Below are 24,537 nucleotides of genomic sequence, written 5' to 3' on the forward strand. Positions count from 1 at the left end.
ATAGTTATGCATATTATATTACATTTCTGCCATATTGTGGTTTTTCACTCACCCACGTCCGTCAGCTGTAGTTAGCCTACTAGTTACTTTGATTCTATGTTAATCTCAATACTAATATGGCTGTTTGGGGGTAGAAATCTTATATTACCCATATATTGACTCATCTCAGTGACAGACTTTTTGACATCTAAAGCAGAGCATCAGACTTTATCTGATGTTAATGCATCAATAATATCACACTGACAGGAGCCATTCCTCGATAATTTTTACGTGTAGAATTCAGAATTAAATCTAGGATGAAAAAATGTTTCCTTCACTTGAATCACTGGCAGGTACTGTATCATTTTGTATTAATGCTAATTTATTAATGCACAGCTTCTCCCTTTTCTTTGGCCCTCACCTCTGTCAAGCCTGATCTACACGATTGATGAATGGCACACCATGCATCTCCATAAAAATCGCTGTATTACTGCAGGATGTCGGTGTTTCAATGTGATTTTTTTTCCTGCATTTGTCCTCAGTTGTTTTCTTGTTTGTTGGTGTGCTTGGCTCTCATGGCGTTCTGTGTGACTGTGGATAGAGATGAGCCGGTCATGCTGGTCGTCTCCACGATTTCAATGTCCTTACAGGTCAAACATGCGACCAGCTTCTGGCGAGATGCACTGCGAGCAAAGAAGAACTCGTGGGACATTCCACCCAGTACAGCACCAACCACTGGTCCGATCCAGTAAACCTGAAAGCAGGCAAGTGTGATGTAATTACATTTAAGAGATGTTTAATGGTGGAGGAATGCTTCCACATTATAGACAATGAACTTAAATTCACTTGAGTATCAGGGAGGAGAGAGAGAGATAGTTCAGGTATTTTCTAGTGGTGTTGGTGTGGTACTATACACTGCTGTGGACGGGGTCTTGGGACAATCCTGTGACTGACTTATTATTATATCTGACATTATTAAATAATAAATACTAATGTATTTCTGTGTAATCAGGATTTTTCTGCTATAGTTGGTCGAGGTGGAGCAGGTTTAAACTATTAGGGGTTCACAAGATAAATTTGAGGGGTCAAGAGATGATTAATGGGGGAGCAGCCAAAAAAATATTTTCTGCTACGCAGATTTGCATACATATTTGGGATTTTCTTTTTATTGCATACAAATAAATTGCATAATTTATCATCTTTTTGGGCCTTGAAAAGACAAGTTTAGAGGAGAAGTCTCTTTTCAGTATAACTGATAATAACTCATAGATGTGAAACTAGATGATGGAGGTCACTGGGTTGTCAAAATAAAGTTAAAATCGTTGAAAAGCACTGGTTTGATCTGTAACAGTGCATCATATTTTAACTGTATTGAGTGTTTCCATGGAAACAGGCTTATGTTGTGAGTCTCACCCAGTGGTTTTCCCAGAAGCCAGTGATGATGGCTGGACCCAGAGAACGTGCAGGATTCATGCTGGCACCAGAGAACCGAGCCTGGAACAAAAACAACACGCAAATGAAGCCAAATGAAGAACTTTTTTCCTAGTTACACTTGGAGTCTCATATCAGAAAAACAAAAACATAAGCACACAATCCACTTTTTTCCATTTCCTGTAAATAATACTCTCAGCTCAGGTCATTTTTCTCACTGAATACATTTCCTGAACTCAAACTATTATTTCTCTCTAGACAGTTTCTTCCTGAAGCTTCTTTGCTGCAGATTTCTCACAGAGTATCTGTCTTTTTATTCTCTTCAATGTCACCTTGGTTGGGATGGTGGAGTTCCATAATGTTTTTACACCCTCCCATGAAAAGCCTCTCACACTTATCAATCTGCACGTCTTTGTATAAAAAACACCAACTTTCTGCGAGACAATAGTTTAAACTTTTTAAATATCAAGAAGTGGCAACCTCTGTGACTGTGAAATGAAGCCTATCTGGATGTGCCAAAAACTGCAGTTTCTGGCTACAGAATGAGTCAATCTTCATAGGCCCGCATGATAAAATGCCCAAATTCACAGCAGATGTTTACAGCTGGGTACAACATTTTTTTTTGTTATTTAGTTGTGGAAACATTCAGAACTTTTAGGCATAAAGCATAAAGTTACTAAACAGCACACTTCCCAACATGAAGTGCAGTTGGACTGAAACTCTCCAATCGAGAATAAACTTTTGACACCAAAACAAAAAAGAAAGCTCCTTTCACCCCGATCAGTACACCAGCAGTGTGTGCTAATCCAATGGCCAGGTTTCCTGGTTCTGTACATTCCCTCCGTCGCTGATCCTCCACAGAGAACACAGTGAAGACCATCTGGAAGGTGCACAAAACCTCGATGCCCACAGCCTGGGCTGCGTTCAGCTCTATAGGAACCTGAATGAGGTGAAAGAGGAGCAGGAAAAGTAGGGGCCAAAAGAATAATATGAAAAGAGGTAACATATGACAAACATATGACAAACTTTAAAAAGGAACCCACTAATAATTTGAGGACTGACCTTGTTGACAAAGTGGTCTGCGCTTGTTTTGAGTGGCAGGGCCAAGTAGAGGGCCCCGGCTCCTAAAGAGGCCCCTAAACACTGTGCAGCGATATAAACCAGAGCCCTGAGAACATCCACCTTCCGAGTGGCCAACAGAGCCAGAGTCACAGCTGGGTTCACCTGATCAAACAGGACAAAAAAAAAAGCCTATATTATGAATATTGAAAAACAATCAACCAACATAAAAACCAGTAAAAGCCAGTGGTGGAAAGTAACTACTGAGTAAATTTACTCTATCTGAAAAATGCAGGCACTTTTTAAATTAAGATAATAAGCTTATCAAATATCTTAAAATATATCTTAAATATATATAATTAATAACTTAAAATATGTTTTTAAAAAGCTAAAGATTCAATATAAGTCCAAAAACACATAATTTTTTGCATCAAACTGTTTTTATTCTTGATTTCTTTCCCATCAATCTTCTCTTGGCCCCTCAGATTTATATTGTGACCCTGAGGAGGGGGGCTGACCCTGGACCAAACCATCTACAGCCTTGAAAATAAAGGTTTGATTTAGAGTGTAATAGTATATAAAGTAGTTTAATCTAACAGTAAAATGCTACTTACACATTGATACATGAGTATTAAGATATATCACTCACAGGAAGGCATTGACCTAGTAGTAGTACTTTTACTTAAGTTGGATTTTAAATGCAGGAATTCTACTTGAAATTGTGGTACTGGAACTGCGTACTTCTTCCACCACTGCTATACCCACCAGCAAAGAGTTTCCACCAAGAACAAAAAACAAATGTACAACCATGAGATGTTCACCTGTGCTCCACTTATTTCTCCAAAACAGTGTGCCAGTGCAACAATAACCACACCCACTGCCACTGCTGGGTACAGGGGTCCCCCAGGCGCCTCCCCAGCAGGGCCGGGCGCAGAGGCACCCAGAACGGTGCTTACTAACACCAGGGTGCCGAGCAGCTCTGCAAGTATGGCACGCCAGAACTGCCGACTGCGTAACTCCTCGGGGGAAAGGGGATAAAAACAGATGATGGCCTGTATTTAGTTCATCGAAAATCTTTTCAAAGAATCTAATAATAAAAATAAACTACTGCTGATTCAGATACACGTTGAACTTATTGATATGGTCGCATGAAGGCTGTAGACTATATTTATCAGTCTTTATCTTAATACTGTCCTCCCGTTGCTATCAAAAGCTGTAAAAAAAAAAAATTACAAGTGGCCTTAAAACATTTTTAAAAAGGCAGAAAAACACATTCTTTCACTATATCTAACATAAACAAGTCAACTCCATGTTAGTAATCTGTATTTTAACACTGTATCACATTCTCTGTGATAAAAAATTATAACACTTAATAACCATCTGGCCTATAACAGAGAGCAAGAGTTTAAAAGGTCTAAGGACAGAGGGTGTCACTCCCTGTACAGATTGTAAAGCCCTCTGAGGCAAATGTACTTTGTGACTTTGGGCTATACAAATAAAATTGATTTGATTTGATAAAATATGAATACACAAGCCCTCCTTGGTGCAAATGATGCTGGGTACATTTTAATTTATACAGGCATTCAAATAATATGCTTACCTCACGCCACATCATTTCCAACGAGTATATGTTGTCCTCAGGTCTGTCCGTCCGTCTGTGTGAAGCTGTCAGGGTCTGAGGACTTCAGGGTCTCTGCTACATCCGTCATGAACTTGTAGAGTCTGAGAGCTCCTTTGATGAGGCAGCCTCCTCCAACCTCTCAGTCTCTCTCTCTCTCTCTCTCTCTCTCTGTCTCTCTCTCTCTCTCTCTCTCTCTCTATCTCCTCACCCTCTCCTTAGCCCACACCTCAGGCCCTATCAAGGCTATCAAGACTTCCTCTGTATATAAAAATTAGCCAGTGCAAGCCCTCGAAATACGTCTCTCCAAGGTTGCATGTGTAACACCCGACCCTCCCAATTTTCCTCCGACACATTCTACCGACCTTGAGCAATTTAATGCATCTTCAGCAAACTACCAGGAGCCTTTCACTTATCTTCAAACTGAAGTGATTGTGGCCACTTCAGATGGTTGCACAATGTCTGGATGGATAGTTGAAACATTGCAGTGAGGACACAAAATGATATAAACACATAACTTGATCACAATTACAGTTGGAATTATAGTGGAAAGGTGGGTCATTTTAGGGTTTAAGTTGAATGCCAGTTAGCGGCAGCTTCAAATGTTGTCTGTCAGACACAAAACTCAAAGAGCCTAAATCAGTTTATTCACAGAAATATATCTAATGGATTCATCCTGACGAGTATTCAAACTCCAAACTAGTTTTATCTACCTATAGTCTGGCTTTACACCCCAAAGAATGAAAGGCCTGAGACATAAAGTCTATTTGTCTTCCTGTGAAAAGACCAAAACCAACAAACATAAACAAACACGAGTGAGCCAGCCTGCTGCACTGGTGGACATGTTCCTTCATTACAATGAAAACGAGCAATGTGGTTTAATTTGAGTCAGTCGCTCAGATACACCCTTCTGCTGCTGTAAATAAACCAACCTCTTCTCCTTAAAGGACAAACAATGAACACAATGAACAGATTATTTCCTGTAAATGTTTGATAAAAACGAGTTTTCCTGATATTTTTATGAAATGTTTTGTACATCATTCATTGTGATTCATTGTCATTTTGTCAGTCATTGTAATTGTACAATATGTTTGTGTTGATTTGTTCTGTACATGTGACACCCATTGCACGTCTGTCCGTCCTGGGAGAGGGATCCCTCCTCTGTGGCTCTTCCTGAGGTTTCTTCCACATTTTTTCCCTGTTAAAGGTTTTTTGTGGGCAAGTTTTTCCTCACTCGAACCGAGGGTCTAAGGACAGAGGGTGTCACTCCCTGTACAGATTGTAAAGCCCTCTGAGGCAAATGTATTTTGTGACTTTGGGCTATACAAATAAAATTGATTTGATTTGATTTGATCTGACAATGATCTTACTGTATCATATCAATTATTTCATTTTTAACAATCATACATACTTATGAGTCTTCCTAATGCTTGGCCATCATACATTAACTATGTACTTATTAGGATGAGGCTGTTTCACAGAGAGTGGAGGCTCTGAGAGATTTTCGTCTTAAGTCTTAAGTAGTGTTGTAGTTTTATATAATAATATATTAAATAATAATAATAGCTGTTGATTCTGGCTCATCTTTTCTCTCTCTTTGTCTTTTACCCTAAGACCCACACCACTGCAGCCTAAATACCCATTCATTTGAGCACTAGAGCACAAACTGTGCATGAACACAGCTGAAAATATGTGACAACATACAGTATGTGCAATTTACTCATTTTGAGTAAATACCATACCGAGCTATTGAAGGAAATTACTGAGCCTGTTTTTCAATGAAAATATGTTTGTGACCAATTTCCAGTGCGGCTTCATGGATAGAAATGTCGGTCCACCACTTTGGATGACTTCCTCTGACACCATCATCAGCTCAAAATTTAGGCATGTCTAATACTTTGGTTTAAAGCTAACTTTGTTTTAGTGTGTTTGAGAGCCAGCGCTGCTGTAGACACAGGTCATCTGATGCATGCTAAACCTGCTAAAGGTTTAAAAAGTAATAACCTTTGTTTTCTTATTTACTATTATTACTTTTAGTTTTTTTAGTTAACATCACATCATTTAACTTTTTTACTCAATCACTCTTATCTTGCATAATAACTAGTATTATTATTTATTATTTTCTATTCTTATTACGATCTTATTTTACATTACTTGTAACTCAACAAATTGTAGGACCTTGTGTAAATAAAAAAATTTAATTACAGTACAGCCTCACGGTGCTGCTAGCATGACTGTAGACTCTGAGTCCTGTTAAATATTCACTGCTTCAGTATAAATCATTAAGTTTAAGCATGAGTGTCATAAACAGCGTGATGAAATCACAAACATTATCAACATATCATACTGTATATTAATATAAGAGTATAACAGAAAGGTGTTTGTCGCTCGTCTCCTGTTTGTCTCCTGTTGTTGAGCTGAACTGCGTTGGCGTGTCCTGAGCACCTGGCACCCATTACTGCTGCTCAGCCTGATTTTCATATCAATTATAAGAGAAAGGGGGCCATTAGTGAGCAGAGAGAGGACCAGAGGAACAAGAACAGACCACATCCTCTGCTTTGAAATTATCTACTGAGTCATGAGCAACGTTGTTTTTCAGCATCATAAATATGACTCTACCTTTATGTCCTCCAGAGCTTTTTAATTAAAAAAAAAAAGTCCAGGTATGAAGTGAGACAGCAGAAGAAACATACAGCCATCATGTAAAAACTGCTCGTTACGTTATGCTGACACTAAACTCAAAGATCTTGAGTATGATGTCGTCCCTCCCTCCCTTTATTCCTTCCACAAACTACTTGTGAGGTACTGCTCTGATCACCATGGGGACAAACTCTTTCATGATGCTGTTGCCATAGAGCCTATTGTGATGCTGCATCTGTGCATGCTTTTCATTTTCTCTCTTTGATATCAAACACACACACACACACACACACACACACACAGTGTGAAGACAAAACAGACAGAATTCCTCTGTTTGACTAAAAACTGTCTGCGAAAGAACAGCATCTCAATATTTCTGTTTTAAACATGTATTTGTATTTTTAATACAATATTTATGTTTTAGCAGCAGAATAGAGACAGCTGATGTTCATGGAAATGTTTGGAGTCAGAGCTGATTCTCCTGACCCTCCAGGCACCAGGGGCCCTCAATCTGGCAGATCGAGTCCAGAATGAACTGGTTCGTCGGGTGCTGGCTTGCCCCCATTATGCCGTGGATTACCCCCTCCTCTCCACGGTAACTGTTAAACTGTTATCCCCTCTTTTGTGGGGCTAAGCCTGACTGTGTGGTGCGTGATGGGCGGGGGGCACACTGGAACCCGCTGGCGTGGGGAGTTTTCAGCCCCCCTCCGCCAGGAGTGCTGACACTGACACAATTTCACACACACCACTCACACAAAATGCCAGCTAAGGGATTTGAGAGAGCAATAGAGGGCAAAAAGAGAGATGCACAAAAAGGTTTTTAAATTTTTTTAATTCAGAGTTTATCCTTTTTTTTTTTTACTTTTATGTGCGTTGTAGATTTAAGTGTAGAATATAAGTGTGTGTGTGAGTGTGTGGTACTTGAGTTTAGAGCAGCTGGGAGTGATGGCAGGATACAGCATGTGCCTCAGACAGGACTCTCCAGGGAGCTGCAGAGCCCCGCCCAAATACTTGAGCGTCTTTCCATCACAGTTAAGAGCTCTTTCTTCACCCATATATATTGTCTTGTGATATACTGTATATACAGTGAGTTTTAGTAGAGGTATGAGGTAAACAGGCATTTTGAGACTGTTTGGAAAATGTTCCTCTGCTGTTTTAAAGATTCTTTTCAGGTGTGCTGTTGTTTTATTTATTGCAATTGCACAGTTAGCAGGTATATTAAAGGACCTGTCAGCACACTGCACCTTCATTCATAATTATTTTACAAATATTAGTGTTTCATATCAGTAACTGCCAGTGAATTGTGGGCAAGAGAGAGATATTTAATTACACTGATCTTTTTAATTATGAAGTATAATATTTAGACTGTCGGTCAGGTTGTTTAGATAGTATGCATGTATATATCTGGAGTCCAGAAGGTTGTAAAGATCTGAAACACAAAAATAGATCACAACTTATTATCAGATCACTTTATGATGAGGCTGACTGCAGCAGTTCTCACTGGACAGAACTTTTGTAGATTTGTAGTCCAATAAGCAGATTATTTTCCAGTCTGGGGCTCCCATTTTTTTTTGTAAACACCTAAATAGAGTCAATGCAACTGACATAATTATTATTATTTTTTTTTTTTTTTTAAATGGTGTACCTCACCTTCTCTTGAGGTACACCTTTTTTTTTTATTCTTTGTTTATTTCACTCACTCACTCACTCACTCAGATTGTGGATAAACACAGAAAGAGAAAAATAAAATACTTTCTACTAGATGTGGTTTTTATTCAACTCACAGTACATTCTACAGATGCACACGTGTTACATCACCTTAATACAACAGAGTCTTGTAATACCTCCTCTTAAAAATGATGAATTGGTCCTAAAAATATAAAGGAACAAATTTAAAGTCACCAAAACTGTACATTATTAAAAATTCACTTGACACCACATTTGGTTTTCATGTCTTTTTTTTTTCTTTTTTGAAAAAACGTCTGTCCCTTGACGTGTAATAAGGGAACATCAAAGTTTATTTTCCTATCAACGGATTTGAGTTCAGTGTAAGAAACATGTTTAAATAAAACCCAGACTGTGGAGTCATCCTGTCGCCTTCAGAGCACACCAACTATGCCGTGCGAAATCGTACATTGGCCCTTGTACAGCACAACAACAAACAAACAAAAAACAATAAAAAGGAATGTAAGACAGAAAACCAGGCGGGAATGTGCCTAGTACCTCATTATCAAAGCTCCTTTGCAATTCTAGTCTTTAAAATAGGAGGATTTGAGCTTTGCGCATAACCAACTTTACTCGTTTTTTTTCGCCTTGTTAGACGAGCTACAGACAAACAGAAGTATCGTGAGTGAGTGTCGTTTTCAGCACGGCTTGAGTGCTTGAACACTGCTTTGAAGCTGCGAAACGCCACGCGTCTTGAGGAGAGTTCACACTATGAGAGGAAACCTTCAATGCGGTAGCATCGTTTCTGTTGTGACACAGATCAGTCGTAGTAACTAGCTGAGTTATTTACTCTTGACAGTGAAATATATACGAGTCTAAGCCCAGACTTGACCAACGCTTTGGGGAAAAAAAAAAAAAAAAAAATTCCTCCAGTTTTTGAAACCAGTGTCTTTCACACAGCAGCAGAAGGTGGGTGTGTGTGAAATCATGTGCATGTTTGTGTGTTGGTGGAAAGTGTGTATGTGTGCGTGCAAGACTTTAAGTGGAGGTTATACAACGTCTACTCGTGACAGTCCAAGAACAGATTCCTTTTAGTTTAACTGGCCTTTTCATAAATCGTCTAGACATTTCTATAAGGTAATCTGTACACATTCACTACAAGCTATTGCTATTAAATAATCCCAGCTATTGTAATCTTTATATATATTTATATATAGAATATATAATAAAAATATATTGAGCAAAAAAATTACTTCTAGGCATAAGACCACGTTACATTACGTTTCCATTGAACAGGTAAGAAATGGCCCGAGCTCTGTGAAGAGTTTTGATCCATTTTTGTAGTCAAGCGGTGCTAAGCAGGTCCAAGTAATGCAGCGGTTTAAGCTGCAATAGTGTGATCAGTCCCTGACCTTCAGTATGAGTCTGAGAGCCAAAACACTCAGGGCCTGAGGCTGAGTCATCGCCCCACAGCAGGACTTGACCAAAAAGGCCTTGCTACGACATGGGGCGTGAGGGGGGGGGGTTGTGAAAGAGAGGACGTGACAGGAGAACGCAAACTGGAGATGAGGTGCCGAGGTGAAGATGAGGAGACATGAAAAAGGAGAAAGGAAAAAAAAGTGAAGAGAGACACGGTCGTCGCTCTCTGTGATGGGGAATGGGTACGAGTTCAAGCCAGTTCAGCTGTGGGCCTGGAAAAGATTAGGCCGGTAGAGGAAACAATAACAGACAAATAGCCAAAATCTATACATATATACCTATACATGAGAGAATACACATAGCTGGAAAAACCTCCAGACAGTCTTAGCAGTAATGGAGGGAGTGTGACTGGGACGGTGACAGCACCAACAGTATACAGCCCCACCATCAGGGGTAATGTAGTAGGCTCCTCATTTGTCCTTATTTGAGTAGAACTCCGCCCAGCGGCTCTCAAAGAAGCGCCTCATGGCGTGTCCGGCCATTCCCACCTCCGATGTGTCCTCATTAAACAGCTCGCAGTTGTTGAAGACAAGGTGAGCGTCCGCGGCGAACTCCTCACAGCTGCAGTACCTGAGACGAGGAAACAGAAGAGAGAAAAGACTGACTGTTAGGTAAAGTTGGAAGACGCTCAGGCAGCTTCGTTTTCAGGAGTAGATGATCGAAAATGTTTCCTCAAGTGAGGAATGTTATTTATTATTAAAAGGTGCATTAAGGTGATCAAACATGTACCATAATGTGTTCTTACCCTCCCTGTAGCAGCCTCTCTCTCATGGTGAGGAAGTCCATGGGGTTCTTGATGATGCGACGGTAGCCCGGCACCAGTCGCGGGTTGACGGGTTCAAGGAAGGGCCAGGCATCGGCATGAGCCTCCATCTCCATAAGAATGATCCTGACAGGAAACAAAAGAATTAAGAAAAATCCACCACAACATAACTGTCAAAACAAACTTCTCCTTGTAGACTTTAAAATCACGTTGTGTAACATTAGTAAGATCTTTCTGCGTGCGAATAGCTCAGCAGCGATGAAGGCATGACTCACTCGCAGAAGGTGAGGTCAGGCTGGTTGCGGGTTGTCATGCGACGACGTTTAGCGGCGCCTCCGTCTCCAGAGTTACGTGAAGATGAGGAGGGAGCTACGGTCTCTTTGTACCGCGTCGCCATGCCACCGCTACGCCGCGATGACGTTGTGGTTGTCGTCGTGGTTGTCGTCTCGTCTTCGGAGCTGTCGTCTTCATATCGTCTCTTTTTCACCCTGGTCCTCTTTTTGCACGCGCGCGGTGATTCACCTTCCTCCTGAGAGACAGAAGGAGTAAAGACTGAGCTGACAAGGAACAAATGTAGCTTTAAGAAGTTTCTGTTTTGTTCAGTTTTTCATGAACAGGATCGGTTCTGACCTCAGCAACGCAGGTAGGACAAAACCAGTCTCCCTCTGGCACCTGGGTGATTTTGGGCCTCAGGCAGTACATGTGGCAGCCACGATCACAGCCGTCACACAGCAACAGGCAGTCGTCATTGTCGCCCTTCCTGCAGACCTGGCAAGTCTAAATAAAACAAGAAATCGTTAAAATGACATCAGATTTGACTTTGTTGTGCTCCCACGAAAGCAAGTACACTTCTGATAAAGTTACTTACCACTTTAGTCACAGATCTCTCCCAAGCGATGGCCTTCTCCAGCTGAAGCAAACACAGACAGACCTGTGGAGCGCTGCGGCAGCGATCCAGAGCCTGTCGCCACGTTCGGAGTCGAGACGTGATCTCACTCTCCAGACTGGGACAGAAGAAAATAAAAAGGTTAGAAAACAAAACAAAACTCATCCGTCTCTGCTCACCAAGGAAAGCCCTTTCTCCTCACCTAAAGACATCCATGGGATGCTCTTCTCCCGGGGTCGGTGTGAGAGGAGCGAGGCGCATCACTTCGGCCGGATTCCACAGCGGCTCCTTCAGATAACGTCTCTCGATGTTACGCTCAAGGTTAGCCAACCGCAGCACGGCCAAGTCCACCGGATGCGTGGCGATACGTGGCAGGCCAGACCACTCCTTCTTAGTCCGCACGATCCAGTCATCGTGCGGGTCGACGTCGTGCTCGTAGTACTGGAGGTCATCGCGCGTGGAGTCTGGATCTGGGATTGTGTAGGGCTTAAAAAGAAAAGAGCAAGACAGGCAGAGTTTAACTATCAGCGAGGGACTGGATAGTTGTGAGAAATCAATTCATCAACTGTTTTAATTGTTACCTGAAACTCTGCCACCGGTGTGTCTGTGTTAGATTCAGCTTCATTCACTGCACCCGGAGGAAGAGCCTTGAAGAAAAAACTAAGTATTTGTTGGGAGTCTTTTAACTGTTTGCCCAGTAAGGCACTATTTGATCAAGTATCAAGTATTTTTGAGACATTTTATATCTCTATTAGTGATTTTAACTGTAAAATATATGACAGTAAATAAGAGGTGAGAAATGTGAGATGACGGACTCGAACCTAAGTGGTGGTTCAGGAGTTGCAACCGTGGTAACCAAACTTTTTTTGCAGCCATTTGCTACTTGTTTCACTTGCGTTCAAAGTTTACTACATGCAAGTACCAATAATATCTGTAGTCTCAGAATAAAAACAAACACTCATCATCTATCTTGGTATTGTAGCTTTCATCACACAAGAAGAGTCCTAGCTGATGTTTGGACATAATCAGATGGTGTACAATAATTTGACATAAAAAGTAGAGTTCTCACTTTGAGATGGAGGTCGGCGCCGATGACTCGCTGCTCCAGGTCCTCGACCCACTGTAGGGCACTGATGTCAGTCTCCATTGTTTTCTCCTGCACTTGCCAGGGCTGCTGTAAAGCCTCCAGTAGCACATCCTTCTCCTCTACCTTCACCTCAAACATCGGGTCTAACCGGAATCAACACAAGGACACGTTGTAAGGAGAATGCAGGGTAACAGGGAAATATGTAGAAGGGAGGAAAAAAAAAGTCTAAAACAGAGGAAATCACTCACCGTCGATAGGTTTGGTGCACATCTCAGCTAAGCTCTCCATGTGTTTGGCCAAATGCTTATGCAGCACCTTCTCCCTGACACCCCTTGGGTGGAGGGCCTGTAAGGTACTATAGAGTTCCTCTGGATCCTTGATCCACCACCAGCCACGCACCATTGCTGAAGAAGACACGTATGCATTACTAACATATTACACATGAGAAAACCTTGAAATATATGTTTCCTGTACATTTTTGTACACTGAATCGGCAGTGGGGAGTCCTAAATCTTAGTATCAGCTCCCAACTGCCTTACACAAACACAGATACTACTTACCTGCGGGTATGGGCTTGACCACCAGTTGTGTGAAGTACTGCTGCTCGAGCTCTTGGAACACAGAGTTCGGAGGTCGGCCTCGGCGCTTGGCTGCCGCGGCGGCTCTTGCCCCTCTGCGGGCGGGACTGCTGCCTCTGCTACCTCTCCTCCGCCTGCGACCTGGCCTGGCGGGTGTAGTCGGAGCAGTTGTGGCAGGAGGAACAGGAGCCGGAAAAAGCTGAGGTGGTGCTGGTGGGGTACAACCAGGAACGGCAGCTGCAGGGGGGGTGAGGGGAGTTTCCTGTGTTGTTGCTTGGTCAGCAGGAGCCACGGCAGGCATGAGCGGGTCCGGCTGAGGAGAGGTTATTTGTTAATACAGCTGTTTTGTTATTACAGTGTATTGAAATTTATTTAGAGTTATGACTGTAGTGGCAAACCTGCATGAATGGAGCAGCGAGTGCGGGCAGAGCACTTGGGATCTGAGGAAGGAGTTTAGGGGGTGAGCTCGGAGAGGTCGGTGTCTGGGGCTCGGTCAGAGAGTTCTCGTCACATGGCTGTTTTGGGAGCAGGTTGAACCACTGCCCCTGTTTCTCTGCCATCTCCTTTACGCTCTCCTCTGGTCGATTACCCTCTGGAGCATCCCCCGCCGCTGAGCATGTGCCGTTGGTCACCGCTTCCTGAGATTGGCTGAGCCAGCTGTGGAAAGCAGCCTGTGTGAGGTCATGTGTGCCACCATTTGGTGATCCTGGTCCGTCTTCGCCCCCGGACCTGACGCTACTTCGACGGCGGCGGCGTATCTTTGCCGTGCGGAGGTGAAGCTCCACTTCTGGTTTGATTTTTCGTGGCCTTCCACGTCCTCTTGGCCTGCTCATGAGGGATGCAGTGCCAGGGAGGGGGTCCTCTTCTGGAGATAAGGTCTGGGGCTGGGTAGGGTTAGCAGAGGAAGGAGAGGATGGTAGAGTAGGAGTAGTAGGCATGGGAGTCTCCTCAACTTTCGGCTCCTTTTTGAGGAAGGTGACAGGAACCTCAGCTACAAGGACGTCTCCAGAGGCTGCGCGACAGAATTGTAAGGAAAGTTTAGATGAAGAAGGACAAACAAAGGGTTTGTAAAGAAAAAATTTGTTCTCAAACTTACTCAACAACTCTTCTGGCCCCTCAACCAGAACTCCTCCGAGGTGAGGTAGTGCCAAGTATCTGCGTCGGTAGCGGTCCTGGCCTAATAATGTGGCCCGCATGGAATGAGTCGTCTGTAGCAGCTTTTTTCGGAAAAATGCTTGGCGCTGTTGAGATCCAAAAGCAGAGGAATGTTTATTATAAAACGATATGAACACACAAAGCAATGTATCTGTGCGGCATCAGGGTTACCTTGGTTAGCTTATCTATCTGCCTTTCAAGCTCTGGAATGCTGGCATTGGTAGGGCTCTCATTCTGTCAGGGACAAGATCAAAATTACATGTAGGAAAGGTCATCTTCCAAACACTGAAGAAACAGTGGAGCAGATACGTACGTCACTGAGTTTGGGCTCTTCTTTGCGTGCACGCCGATTGCCCCTCCCCACAACCAGGCCGCTCTCCTCCATACTGAGGTTCTCTTCCTCAGCCACCCTGGCGCTGCGCCTCCTCTCCTCGAAACATAGCTCTTCCTCAGAGCGTCCTGTACGACGCGCTAGTGCCGCCTTCAGTCTGCAAAGGGAGAAAACAAATCAGGGTCAACATGGCTCTGTGCTTTCCTTACTTTTTGGTATTTGGAGAAAGAAAACCGTCGTCTTACTTGCGCAACTTCCCCTCAATTATCCACTTATTCTTCCTGTAAGTTGTAATGTTTTCCAATGTGTTGTCGATGTCACTGAAATATAAAATAAATATGTTAATAAAAGGTCTCAGATATTAGATAGTAACACATGTTTAGGTTAAAGTGAAAGCTACTTGTGCTAACCTTGTCACAATGTTGCTGCTGTTGAGCTCTTCCACCAGGAAACCTAGGATGGCGGCCTTGGTGTCAGGCGGTAGGGTGTGAAATGGTTTGGTCCTCATTGTGTTGCACACTTCGGTATCATAACCGTGAGACTCCAGGAAGATACGAAGTACTTCTGAGACTGTGGAACGAGTCAGCTCCAACTCGACCAGCTTATCCCCGAGGATCTTTACTGACTGATGGTAAGATTGAGAGGAAAGTTTACATTAAAAGGTTTTTTTAAAATCAGGAATCACCGTAATGTAGAGAATAAAATGTATCACCAACCTGATAATAGGATGGCAGGCCTGGATCATGGAGTGCAGCCTCCATCAGCTTTATCAGTAAGTCCTGAACTTCTCCTTGGCTGTCGCCAAGGCCTAAGAGGCCCTCCTGCAGGGTGCCAAGGCTGGGGATGTCCTTGGGTATATTGAGACCAATCACCTTTCCATAGCCGTGGAGGAACTCAACCACAACCAGGCAATGTGCGAACGCTGTGCCAGAAAGCACCAAACCAGGGATGCGGGACAGCTCTGGAAGGGGCTGATGGAAACAAAATTCAAAAGATGATTACCTTCAAAACAATCCCCTGCAATCACATCACTAAAAGAAACTGAGTCTCCATTACAAAACTCACTTTGTGGTCAGTGAGACACATGTCCTCTGTGGGCTTCTTCAGTTCTTCTGCGATCAGTTGTTGCCTCTTACGCTCCTCCAGACGTCGCTGGGCCTGTGCTCTCCTTTCTGCTGCCCTTTTAGCTGCCTGAGCGGCCTGAGCTGCCGCCTCTGCCTCCGCCTGGGCTTTAGCCAGAGCTTTGGCTTTACTCCGAGCCCCCAGCACCCTCTTACCCTGGGCTATCCTCTCCTCATCAGTCTGCTGTACTCGCGGAGGAGGCTCAACCTTGACTGACCTCCTGCGGCCAGGCTTCTTGGGCTCTGCGGCAGACGATGGCTGCGTGACCTGTGGGGCTGTTGGGTCCGTCGGCTCAGCCTTCAACTCTAGGTCTTTGGCGTCTTGCTCGAGCTGAACCCACAAAGAAATACAAAGAGGTGAAGGTGAGGAAGAGGTGGTGCTGAGGAAAATGCTGATAAAACATTCTGTGTGTTTCGTCTGTACCTTGGCCCTCTTTTTTTCTGCCTTCATCTTCTTAATCTTCGCATCCTCCCTTCTCTTTATTCTTGCCTAAATAATAAAGAACAGCAACAAAATCAGGGCGAGATGTCAAGAGTGTAACAGCTCCATGTTACAAACAGTCTGAGCTACATACCTTTCTCTTCATTTTCTTTTTGATTTTTGCAAGTTTCTCCTTTTCCTCCTCCGTGAGAGCTTCTTCAAAAGGAATACAAACAATTAGATACAGTACAAACTTTGAGGTTATGTCCTAAACACATCATCTGGTCTTAAACCGTGAACACTCATCCCTCCCTCCAGTCTACATCCACTTACCCTTGGCCTCTAGTCGCTTCAAAAGTTTGGCGTCGACTTTGCTAAGGAGGTCAATCATCTTGGGTTTGGGAGGTCTCCCAGGACGGCGGGCTGGTCCTCCCTTCAAGGCACGAACCCTGCGGGGTTTCTCCTTATCAGGGTTTGGAGGTCGACCTCGCCGGCCAGTGATGGCCATGATCATGGAAGGAACCTCCTCATTGGCCAAGAGGACCCACTTCATACCCTGCAACATATTGTAAAGAATGATGAGCCCTCAAAATGTCTCCCACACATTTCTGACATACTTGTAATCCTTTGAGTTGAACTGTGCAGTACTCAGAGAGATGCAGACCTCAGGACTTTCTCTTTCTTCATAAAAATCTCCGACAGGCATGCGTGGGCTGAAGCTGAAATGTTCTCTGGTAACCACGCTGTCTGTGTGTCTGTTCAAGTACTGAGCAAAGCAATTAGAGAAAGAGAATCATAATCACTGTTTTGACATCTTCATTTGTCATGTTTGTGGATTTCAATAACTTCAAACTCCTTCATGGTTTTGTTTTCTAGCTAAGAAGACGTACCTTGATTATTTCAGGGAACTGTTTCATCCTCCTTCCACACGGTGTGTAATACCAGGTTTCGCCCTTCATGCGGTTCTCCATTTTCCTCACGCGAATCTCCCTCCTCCAGCTACAGCGGAGAGAATTCAGAGTTATGTTCATGTCACACAGCTGTTTTAAGACACAAAGTAGAGTTATTGGCATGAAGAAGAAGAAGGAGGATGAGGAGAAGGAGGAAACATTACCCATGCTGCAGTGGGAACTGAACCTGCTCTTCAGTTGCAACCCTCCGTCTGTTGGATTCACCTGCTCAAGAAAATGCAAACTTATCATCAGACTGTGAAGCTGTGATATCATGTCTCTACAAAACGGCATGATGTGATGTGGCCCCAACCCCTCTCTGAAAACTCTTCCTCATTACCTGCAGTGGAGCTGTCGTCATCATTATCATCAGCATCATCTGCCGTTTTTTCGGGATCTTGTTTGGGTGTTTTCACCACGTTTCCTTCCTGGTGTTGTTTCTTGACCCTTTTCACCTTCTTGGGTTTCTCGGCTGAAGTGTTGAGAGTTGAAGTGTTGGCCAGAACGGCTTCGATTGTGGCTGTGATGGGATCAACCTCTACTGTGGGTGCGCCACAAATATCTGATGTGTCCGCCCTGACAGACTTCTTCCTCTTCCTGCCCTTGACTGCCTCCTCTTTATTGGCTCCTTCTTCTTCGGTCTTCATCTTCTCCACTTTAGGGGTTCGACCCCGAGGCTTCCGTTGGGCCTCCTCCAGAGCTTAAAAATAAATAAATAAAATAAAATAAAATAAAATATATTTTTTAAATAACATTTTGTTGAAATCAGAATGTTGCATACCTGGGGTTTTCGTCCATATTGCCTTTGGAGCTCGAGGTTTGCGTTGTTTCCCTGGGGTTTGCCCTCCAGCAGCTGGCACAGTCTGATCAGTTACTGGTTGGAGTGGGTGTACAGCAGGGCCCTCTGCTGGCGTACTGAAGGCGATAAAGTTCTCATCTCTTATTTTGAAACTCGGCGGAGTCATTGTCTCGTTAACAGTGGTCTTAATGCTAATGCGTCCAGCCGAGTCCGGTGTATCGAGTCCTCTTGGTCCCCACTGTGCTTCAGGTCCTGAGAAACAATAGCAGAATTCAGAAATACAGGACGACATACACGACAGAAGGACAAGTGATCTGTATTGGAAATAAATGAATTCACTACTGATAACTGCTGCTTGTCAGACCATGTGACACCAGTTTTCATGACTTTAAGACTGTACCTTGGCGGCCTGGCTGAGATGACACAAATGAGTGCGAGTTGGACACATCGCTTGAGTCGACAGAGCACTCTTCCATCTGAGAGGTGTTGTTAAGAGAAGACTCCAGAATAGATTCTCCTGTGATCTGGCAGCTCTCTTTGGTCTCCTCTGCCTGAGACATTTCCCCTTCCCTGGTGGAGTCCAACGTGTCATCTCTGGAGTCTTCCACAGAAAAGCTGCTATCTCTAGTGGTGTCAAACGCGGTAGATGTTTCCTCCTCTTCTTCTTCTTCTGCATGGGAAGTGCTGTCAACCCGGGAAGTGTCCTTTCGCAGGTGAAAGCTGCTGTCAAAGTGAGCGGAGTCATCTACACATGAGCTATCATCGCCTACAAAAGAGGACTTTTCCAAGACAGAGCTGACATTGATTCTGGAGGGGGTGTCAAACGTTGAATTGCCATCAAACTGTGAATCAAAACTTTCTTCGTCCGTCAGGTGCTCTACCCTTGTGCTGTGGAGATGTGAAGACTTCCTGAGCGGAGTCTGCTCAACCATGGAGTCCTCTGATTCTCCGCCTTCTGTCTGTTTATTCTTGGGCTTTTGATCAGGACCAGCTGTGATCTGTGAGGGTTTCCCAGGGAGATCGGAAAGAGATTTGAGTGAGAGTATTTCAGATTTATTAGTCTCAGTAGCTTCAACCTTCTCTGATGTCCTTCTCATACCGGAATCAAGCTGAAGGATGTGTTCCTCTGGTTTTCCATTTCTTTTAGTATCCAACGCTTTCCTATCCTCGCTGTGACCGTGGTGCTCTGGCTTGGGAGACGACTGCTTTAGCACATGAGGAGTAGTGGTGTTAGCAGGAGGCTGTTCAGAGTTTGAACTTTGGACCACTCCAGAAGACGTACCCACTGAAGGAGGCACAAACACCAAGTCAGGAGGGGCGGACACGGGTGCAGTCCTGGAGGCTTGAGTGGTTTGAAGAGGTAGGGTAGACAGAGGTCGGACTGTAGGATTTTCATGGGCTGCTAAGGAGGTCGGGTTCACCCCTCCTGGTGGTAATGATGCTGCTGAAGAAGTGGAAAGACCAGAGTCAGCAGCTGGAAGAGTGTATATCTGAGGCTGGGTTGTGGGCACTGGGTCACATGGTTTGCTGCCAACTGAAGGGGTTTTTGAAATGGACATGGGCGATGCAGATGTTGCTAAACAAGAACCGGGTGATGTTGAGGTCGAAGGTCCTGTTACTGACATTAGAGGTGGAGCTACACCAGTGAATGAGGATTTTGCACTCACTGATGGAGTGGCAGACATTAATTTTGGGGGTCTGGGCTTTTCATGCTGAGCTCCAGACATCAGTGGTGGCTTGGACCCTTGAACCAGCTGTTGAAGCGATGAGATGGGTGTAGGTGTAGAGTATGAGGATGTGGGCACAAGGGCTGGAGGGGGGACAGTTATAGCAGGTTTCGAAGCCATCGGAGGCAACAAAGGCTTGGCTTGATGAGCAGCCTCAGATGAAGGAGAGGAGACTGAAGGAGCTGTTGCAGGTGACTTTGAAGGTGATGCAGGTAGGGAACAAGAAGAGGACCCCACTGACAGATGCTTGGATCCAGCAGGGGATGTCTCTGGCCTGAGGCCTTGCATCATTAGAGGAGGTGAGGAAAGTCTGGAAGCAGCAGCTTGAGATGGAGCAGAGGACACATTGGGAGGTGTTGAGATTTGTGGCGGAGTAGAGTCTAAATTAGATGACACTATAGGGGGCCCAGGGGCAGATGTGGGAGACTCAGAGACAGCAGGAGCTGCAGAGGCCCGAGGAGGTGTTGAGGCAGAAAGCTGGGATGACACAGACTGGGGAGGTGTATTCATGGCAGAGTCTCTGACAGAGGAAGCCATTTCTGGACGTTGAGCTGCTGGCTGTTCAGGGTGCTGACGATAATCACTTGGGGGTCCCACAGGTTTGGGTTGGTAAGTGTCACTTTTGGGGAGCCTCTGGGCTACGGGTGCCCTTTCCATGCCATTATAGCTTGTGTCTACTTCCTTGACAGCTTCTCTCGTATGCCCTGAAAGAGAATGAGCGACAGTCAATAAACTTCTCATTTCTATGTTTAATTCAGAGAGAGAATTTTTTTTAAATAATAAGATAGAAAGAAAGAAAATTCTATTTTATAGACAAGGGTGCTGAAAGCAAACGACCTCAGCCATAGTCATATAGTTTTGCACAGCCTGTGTCCTACAGTGGCACCTGCTGGTTGAGTCTTGGCACTATTTAACCACTGAGCACTGGCAGTGAGACTTAGCTAGACACTTGTGTCAAAGAGATAATATTATTTTCAATATCAATTAATATACAGACTATTTTCTAAATTAATTGTTTGGGCTATAAAGTGAAAAGTGGCCATCACAATTTTCCAATGCTAAAAGTGACCAACTGAAATGTCTAGACTACCATGTATGACTCAATAAATAACATCATATAAACAGTAATAAAGTAAATTGACAGATTCTAAACATGCTCAAATTGGATACATTTAGCATTTATGCTTGAAAATTTACAAAAAAATTGATTTAATTTACTTGATTTTGAAAATAGTTAGCTCAACAATGACTGTATTTCAGAAATACAAGTTTATATAGATGCTATGGTGAATCTGTAATGCCGCCAGGGCTGAGCCAAGTATGACCAAAGAGGAACAAGACCATATGACTATATGAGAATCACGTTAAAGGAGGAAACATAAAGTAGAGAACAGACTCAGATTATAAGGAAATAAAACTGGAAATGCAGCAGTGCAGTCAAAACGTAGAACTGACAAAGTCCATTAACTGTTTACTTTATTAGTCAAAAACTTTCACAAACACATGTCTGAGTGTAAACTGGTCACCTTGCATGACGGTAGATAGTCCCACATTGCTAGCATGGGGGCTCCGTTCCCTGTTGTGGGCTTTGGGTGATCCACTGTCCTGCACGGCTGATGGTGACAACATTGTCGCTGAGGACATCCCCACAGGGAGAGGGCTGCCTGTGCCTCCTCTGCCCAAACTGTGGTGCTGTGGACTGCCACGTGGAGGAGTAAAATTCTGGGCAGCTGGGGGCATCAACTGAGCCTGGCCTTGGGCCTGAGACTGCTGCTGCTGTGGTGGTGGTGGTGGTGGAGCAGGCGGTGGCTGCTGCTGCTGCTGCTGGGGAGATGGCAGGGATGGGTGCTGGGGTTGATGCTGGTAGTAGGGCATCCCATTAGGCATCATGCCATAATGCTGTGGTTGCTGGTGCTGTTGGTGGTGATGGGCTGGGTGACGATGGGAGTGGAGGTGCTGCTGTGACGGTTGATGCGGGGGCGGTTGTATGGACTGCTGCTGGTGATGCTGTGACGGTGTAATTCCAGGATGTGCCTGACTCTGGTAGCTCCCGTACATACTGTGGGAATTATAACTTATCTGCTGAGGGCCAGGGTTACTCCTGTTCCAGTACTGACTCCCAGTAAGAGGCATGTTCGGTGGGCCTGCCACAGGGGGTTGATGGGAGCTTTCAATACCCCCATTGAGTTGGTACTGTCCATGACCCTGGAAGTGGTGCTGTGCCTGAGGCTGCCCCATCCCAGGTGTAGGCTGCTTCTGTTGCATCCCGTGCCCAGCAGAGGTGCCCATGGCTGGACCATACTGAGGGTGTCCTCCCCACAAGTAGTCGTAGCCCATGCTGCCCTGGTGATGGTTGCTCATGTGTGGGTAAGGAGCTGTTGGTGGGTGGGAACCAGGCACACCGGACCCGATTACAGTAGTGACGCCATTCACATTCATTTCGCCGTTCATATCTGTCAGACACAAGAACATGAGTCAAATTAAAGAAGTGCATTTACATTTAGTCAAACAATCATGATTCTGTCTGACAAGGAATTTCCCTGAGCGTAAGGGTGGCAGAGCCAGGCGTCATTCATCAGACGATGTGGCATATGCCTGTGTAAGGGTATTCAAGTAGGTGGGTGCAGAACCCGGAGACTACTTTGTAGGCAAGTAATAGCGATTTGAATTTATGCGGGCTGCTACAGGTAGCCAGTGGAGCTTGATGAGCAACCCTTTCAAGGTGATTAAAGACCAGGCGGGCTGCTGCTGCTTTCTGGATCATTCAGAAGGTCTGTCAGGAAGGCCAATCAAGTCGTGGGATGAACGCAGCCTCTATCAGCATGTCAATACAGGCTGCGGGAACCGAGACGACATGTTTAGGCGAAGGTTAGTTGGTCATCGATCATGACTGCTAAGTCACTCGCTAACCCAGTGAGAGGTGAGAGCTGGGGAGTCAATTTTGATGCTGATGTCATAAATGAAACAACATAAATTTTCACACTTGTATTTGTACTGTAATAAAGTGCTAAAGAATAAAAAAAAATATAATAAAAAAACTCACTCTTGCCCTGCTGAGGAAAACTCATGGAGGACCCATTAGTATAAAGAGAATCCCCTGAGGAGAGTTTCAGTCCTGAGTTTGCTGAGGCGTGGGTGCCGTAGTTGAAGTGATTATTTGACTCCATCTGAAAAACAAGAAACAAATAAATAAATAAAATATGACATCCACGCTCTTAATATTCAACATGCATCTCCAGCCAAACGTTCAGAAGTTATGCAACTGCTTAACGGGGCTAAAAAGATGCCTGCGTGCGCCACATGCATCACCACATGAATCACAAATGTATTATTTAATTCATTTATTTTCGTGCCGTCTTGAAGACGCTACGTAATAAGCCACATTTTTTTTACCCCCTCCTCCGTTAAAATGCCTCATCCTAAATTATTTTGGCAGCTGCACCTTTGTGACAGCACCATTTCGGCTCCAACAACAACCGTCAAAATGTCGCAGCCAGCAAACAAGCAGATGCCAGGCCTCCTTTTTTTTTTTTTTTAAGCGAGCCCGTAATGGACAATCGAGATATTACGATAGAAGCTCATCATTACCGCTGATGAGGCGGCTGCTAACATGAGCACATCCTCCCCTCACATCGGCCCGAGCAGGCATCAAACCCACACAAACAGTATCTAAGAGCCGGCGGCCTCGGCTAACTAACAATGGGGGGGGGATTAGCGTGAATATTTTACAGTCACTCCCGAGGCCCAAAGGAGTGTTACTACACTCACTCGCTGTAATACAAAAGTACTTCATTTCCTAATTCAACAAGGCCGTTGAAAAAGCAGGCGCCGAGGCTAGCTCAGCTCGGCTCACCCGCGTTCCCTCAAATTAACAATTCACTTTTAAAGCGCTTGCTAGTCAGCTTGTGCTAACGTTTGATACGAGTTCAACTCAACAAGAATGTGGCACATTAGCGTTAAACATCAAATAAAAACACCCCCCGTTCCCTTCAGCTCCAAGGTTATTTAGCTAAATCATCACAATAGAAGCGGAGCTAACGCAACGCTAGCTACGATGGCTAACTGATAGCATCCTTTAACGTTTACCCAGAGTGCGGCGCTTAAGCTGCGATGTTAGCTAATAGCCAGGTAGTAGGTACCGCAACCACGCCGGGTTTGGATCCACGGTGCCCCCCCCATCGCCGCGGATGAAAAATAAATAAGAGCCGGCGTGTTGATGAGAGTCGCTTGTTAACAGATGGGAGGCGTGCTCCCCCCTCTCTTTTGTTCACGGGCTAACGTTAGCTAGCCGAGATGAAGTTACATTGTTTACGCGCACAGACAATTTTTTTAGCGGAGCATCATCTTCCACACCACCACCACCATCAAAAGTTTCGCTGTTATTTCAACACTTAAAAAGCTATCCAACCTTTTTTATTCCTTGGGATTGCGAAGGCTCCAGATTGCCTCTAAAACCTTCGTCTTAAAAACGGATATGCGAGGTGAAGATGGCACGGCGGTAAATTAATAAACAAGTATTCCCATCCTAACCTTTGGGTTTTAAATTAGCAAACATGGCTGGTGTGGTCCAGTGCAGCCATGATCACAGAACAGAGCGAGCGGCAGCAGTGTGTAAACGTCCCCGACGACAAGCACACACACATCCGGTCAGAATTATTCACGAAACTTCACAACAAAATAATACAACAACAATAACAGCTATTATAATGATTATATTAACTTTATATTGATTATAATAATTTATTACATTTGCTGTACTTTGCTATTACGTGTAAAAAAGAATGAGAAATGCACCTTGTTAATTTTTATTATTGAAGTCAAGTCAACTTTATTGTCAGTGCTGCTATA

General features: G+C 44.3%; 2 protein-coding genes across 7 annotated transcripts; both read right to left on the bottom strand.

The window, feature by feature from the left end:
* Positions 1 to 22: 22 nt before the first annotated feature.
* On the bottom strand, positions 23 to 4,217 carry LOC104919660 (aquaporin AQPAe.a). Of its 3 annotated transcripts, none has more exons than XM_019276071.2 (6): positions 4,070 to 4,217; positions 3,291 to 3,485; positions 2,473 to 2,634; positions 2,186 to 2,350; positions 1,393 to 1,473; positions 23 to 733 (listed from the first exon to the last, which is right to left on the bottom strand). In XM_019276071.2, the coding sequence occupies exons 1-6, from the start codon at positions 4,082 to 4,084 to the stop codon at positions 518 to 520; spliced, it is 834 nt and encodes a 277-aa protein (XP_019131616.1). In that variant the 5' UTR covers positions 4,085 to 4,217; the 3' UTR covers positions 23 to 517. The 3 variants fall into 3 exon arrangements, with proteins under 3 accessions (XP_019131616.1, XP_019131615.1, XP_027133095.1); XM_019276070.2 differs by having other exon boundaries at positions 3,291 to 3,521; XM_027277294.1 differs by lacking the exons at positions 23 to 733; positions 1,393 to 1,473 and having other exon boundaries at positions 1,977 to 2,350; positions 3,291 to 3,521.
* A 4,259-nt stretch (positions 4,218 to 8,476) lies between these two features.
* Positions 8,477 to 24,344, bottom strand: baz2a (bromodomain adjacent to zinc finger domain, 2A). 4 transcript variants are annotated; one of them, XM_019276083.2, is made up of 30 exons: positions 24,220 to 24,344; positions 22,733 to 22,856; positions 21,216 to 22,142; positions 18,363 to 20,393; positions 17,945 to 18,214; positions 17,504 to 17,863; positions 17,328 to 17,388; positions 17,104 to 17,212; positions 16,878 to 16,979; positions 16,547 to 16,769; positions 16,368 to 16,429; positions 16,217 to 16,282; positions 15,737 to 16,123; positions 15,388 to 15,642; positions 15,082 to 15,296; positions 14,917 to 14,991; positions 14,654 to 14,828; positions 14,512 to 14,574; positions 14,282 to 14,426; positions 13,584 to 14,197; positions 13,168 to 13,498; positions 12,856 to 13,011; positions 12,590 to 12,750; positions 12,102 to 12,167; positions 11,723 to 12,006; positions 11,503 to 11,638; positions 11,265 to 11,411; positions 10,910 to 11,163; positions 10,617 to 10,760; positions 10,282 to 10,441 (listed from the first exon to the last, which is right to left on the bottom strand). In XM_019276083.2, the coding sequence occupies exons 2-30, from the start codon at positions 22,854 to 22,856 to the stop codon at positions 10,282 to 10,284; spliced, it is 8,103 nt and encodes a 2,700-aa protein (XP_019131628.1). In that variant the 5' UTR covers positions 24,220 to 24,344. The 4 variants fall into 4 exon arrangements, with proteins under 4 accessions (XP_027133016.1, XP_019131628.1, XP_019131627.1 ...); XM_019276082.2 differs by having other exon boundaries at positions 24,098 to 24,317; XM_019276084.2 differs by lacking the exon at positions 24,220 to 24,344 and adding an exon at positions 23,776 to 24,017.
* Between the last annotated feature and the right edge of the window lie 193 nt (positions 24,345 to 24,537).

The sequence above is a fragment of the Larimichthys crocea genome, unplaced genomic scaffold, assembly GCF_000972845.2.
Source record: "Larimichthys crocea isolate SSNF unplaced genomic scaffold, L_crocea_2.0 scaffold97, whole genome shotgun sequence".
In the NCBI taxonomy this organism is placed as follows: Eukaryota; Metazoa; Chordata; class Actinopteri; family Sciaenidae; genus Larimichthys; species Larimichthys crocea.

What these genes read in the sequence shown, in the direction of transcription:
- LOC104919660 (XM_019276070.2), bottom strand. An exon ending in GAGAAATAAGTGGAGCACAG is followed by an intron (nt 2,635 to 3,290) that starts GTGAACATCTCA and finishes CTGTTTGATCAG; the next exon opens with GTGAACCCAGCTGTGACTCT. An exon ending in CTGCTGGTGTACTGATCGGG is followed by an intron (nt 1,474 to 2,185) that starts GTGAAAGGAGCT and finishes TTTTTGTTCCAG; the next exon opens with GCTCGGTTCTCTGGTGCCAG.
- baz2a (XM_027277215.1), bottom strand. Translation starts at nt 22,856, where the DNA reads ATGGAGTCAAATAATCACTTCAACTACGGCACCCACGCCTCAGCAAAC. An exon ending in ACTATCTACCGTCATGCAAG is followed by an intron (nt 20,394 to 21,215) that starts GTGACCAGTTTA and finishes ATTCTCTTTCAG; the next exon opens with GGCATACGAGAGAAGCTGTC. An exon ending in TGACGACAGCTCCACTGCAG is followed by an intron (nt 17,389 to 17,503) that starts GTAATGAGGAAG and finishes TTTCTTGAGCAG; the next exon opens with GTGAATCCAACAGACGGAGG.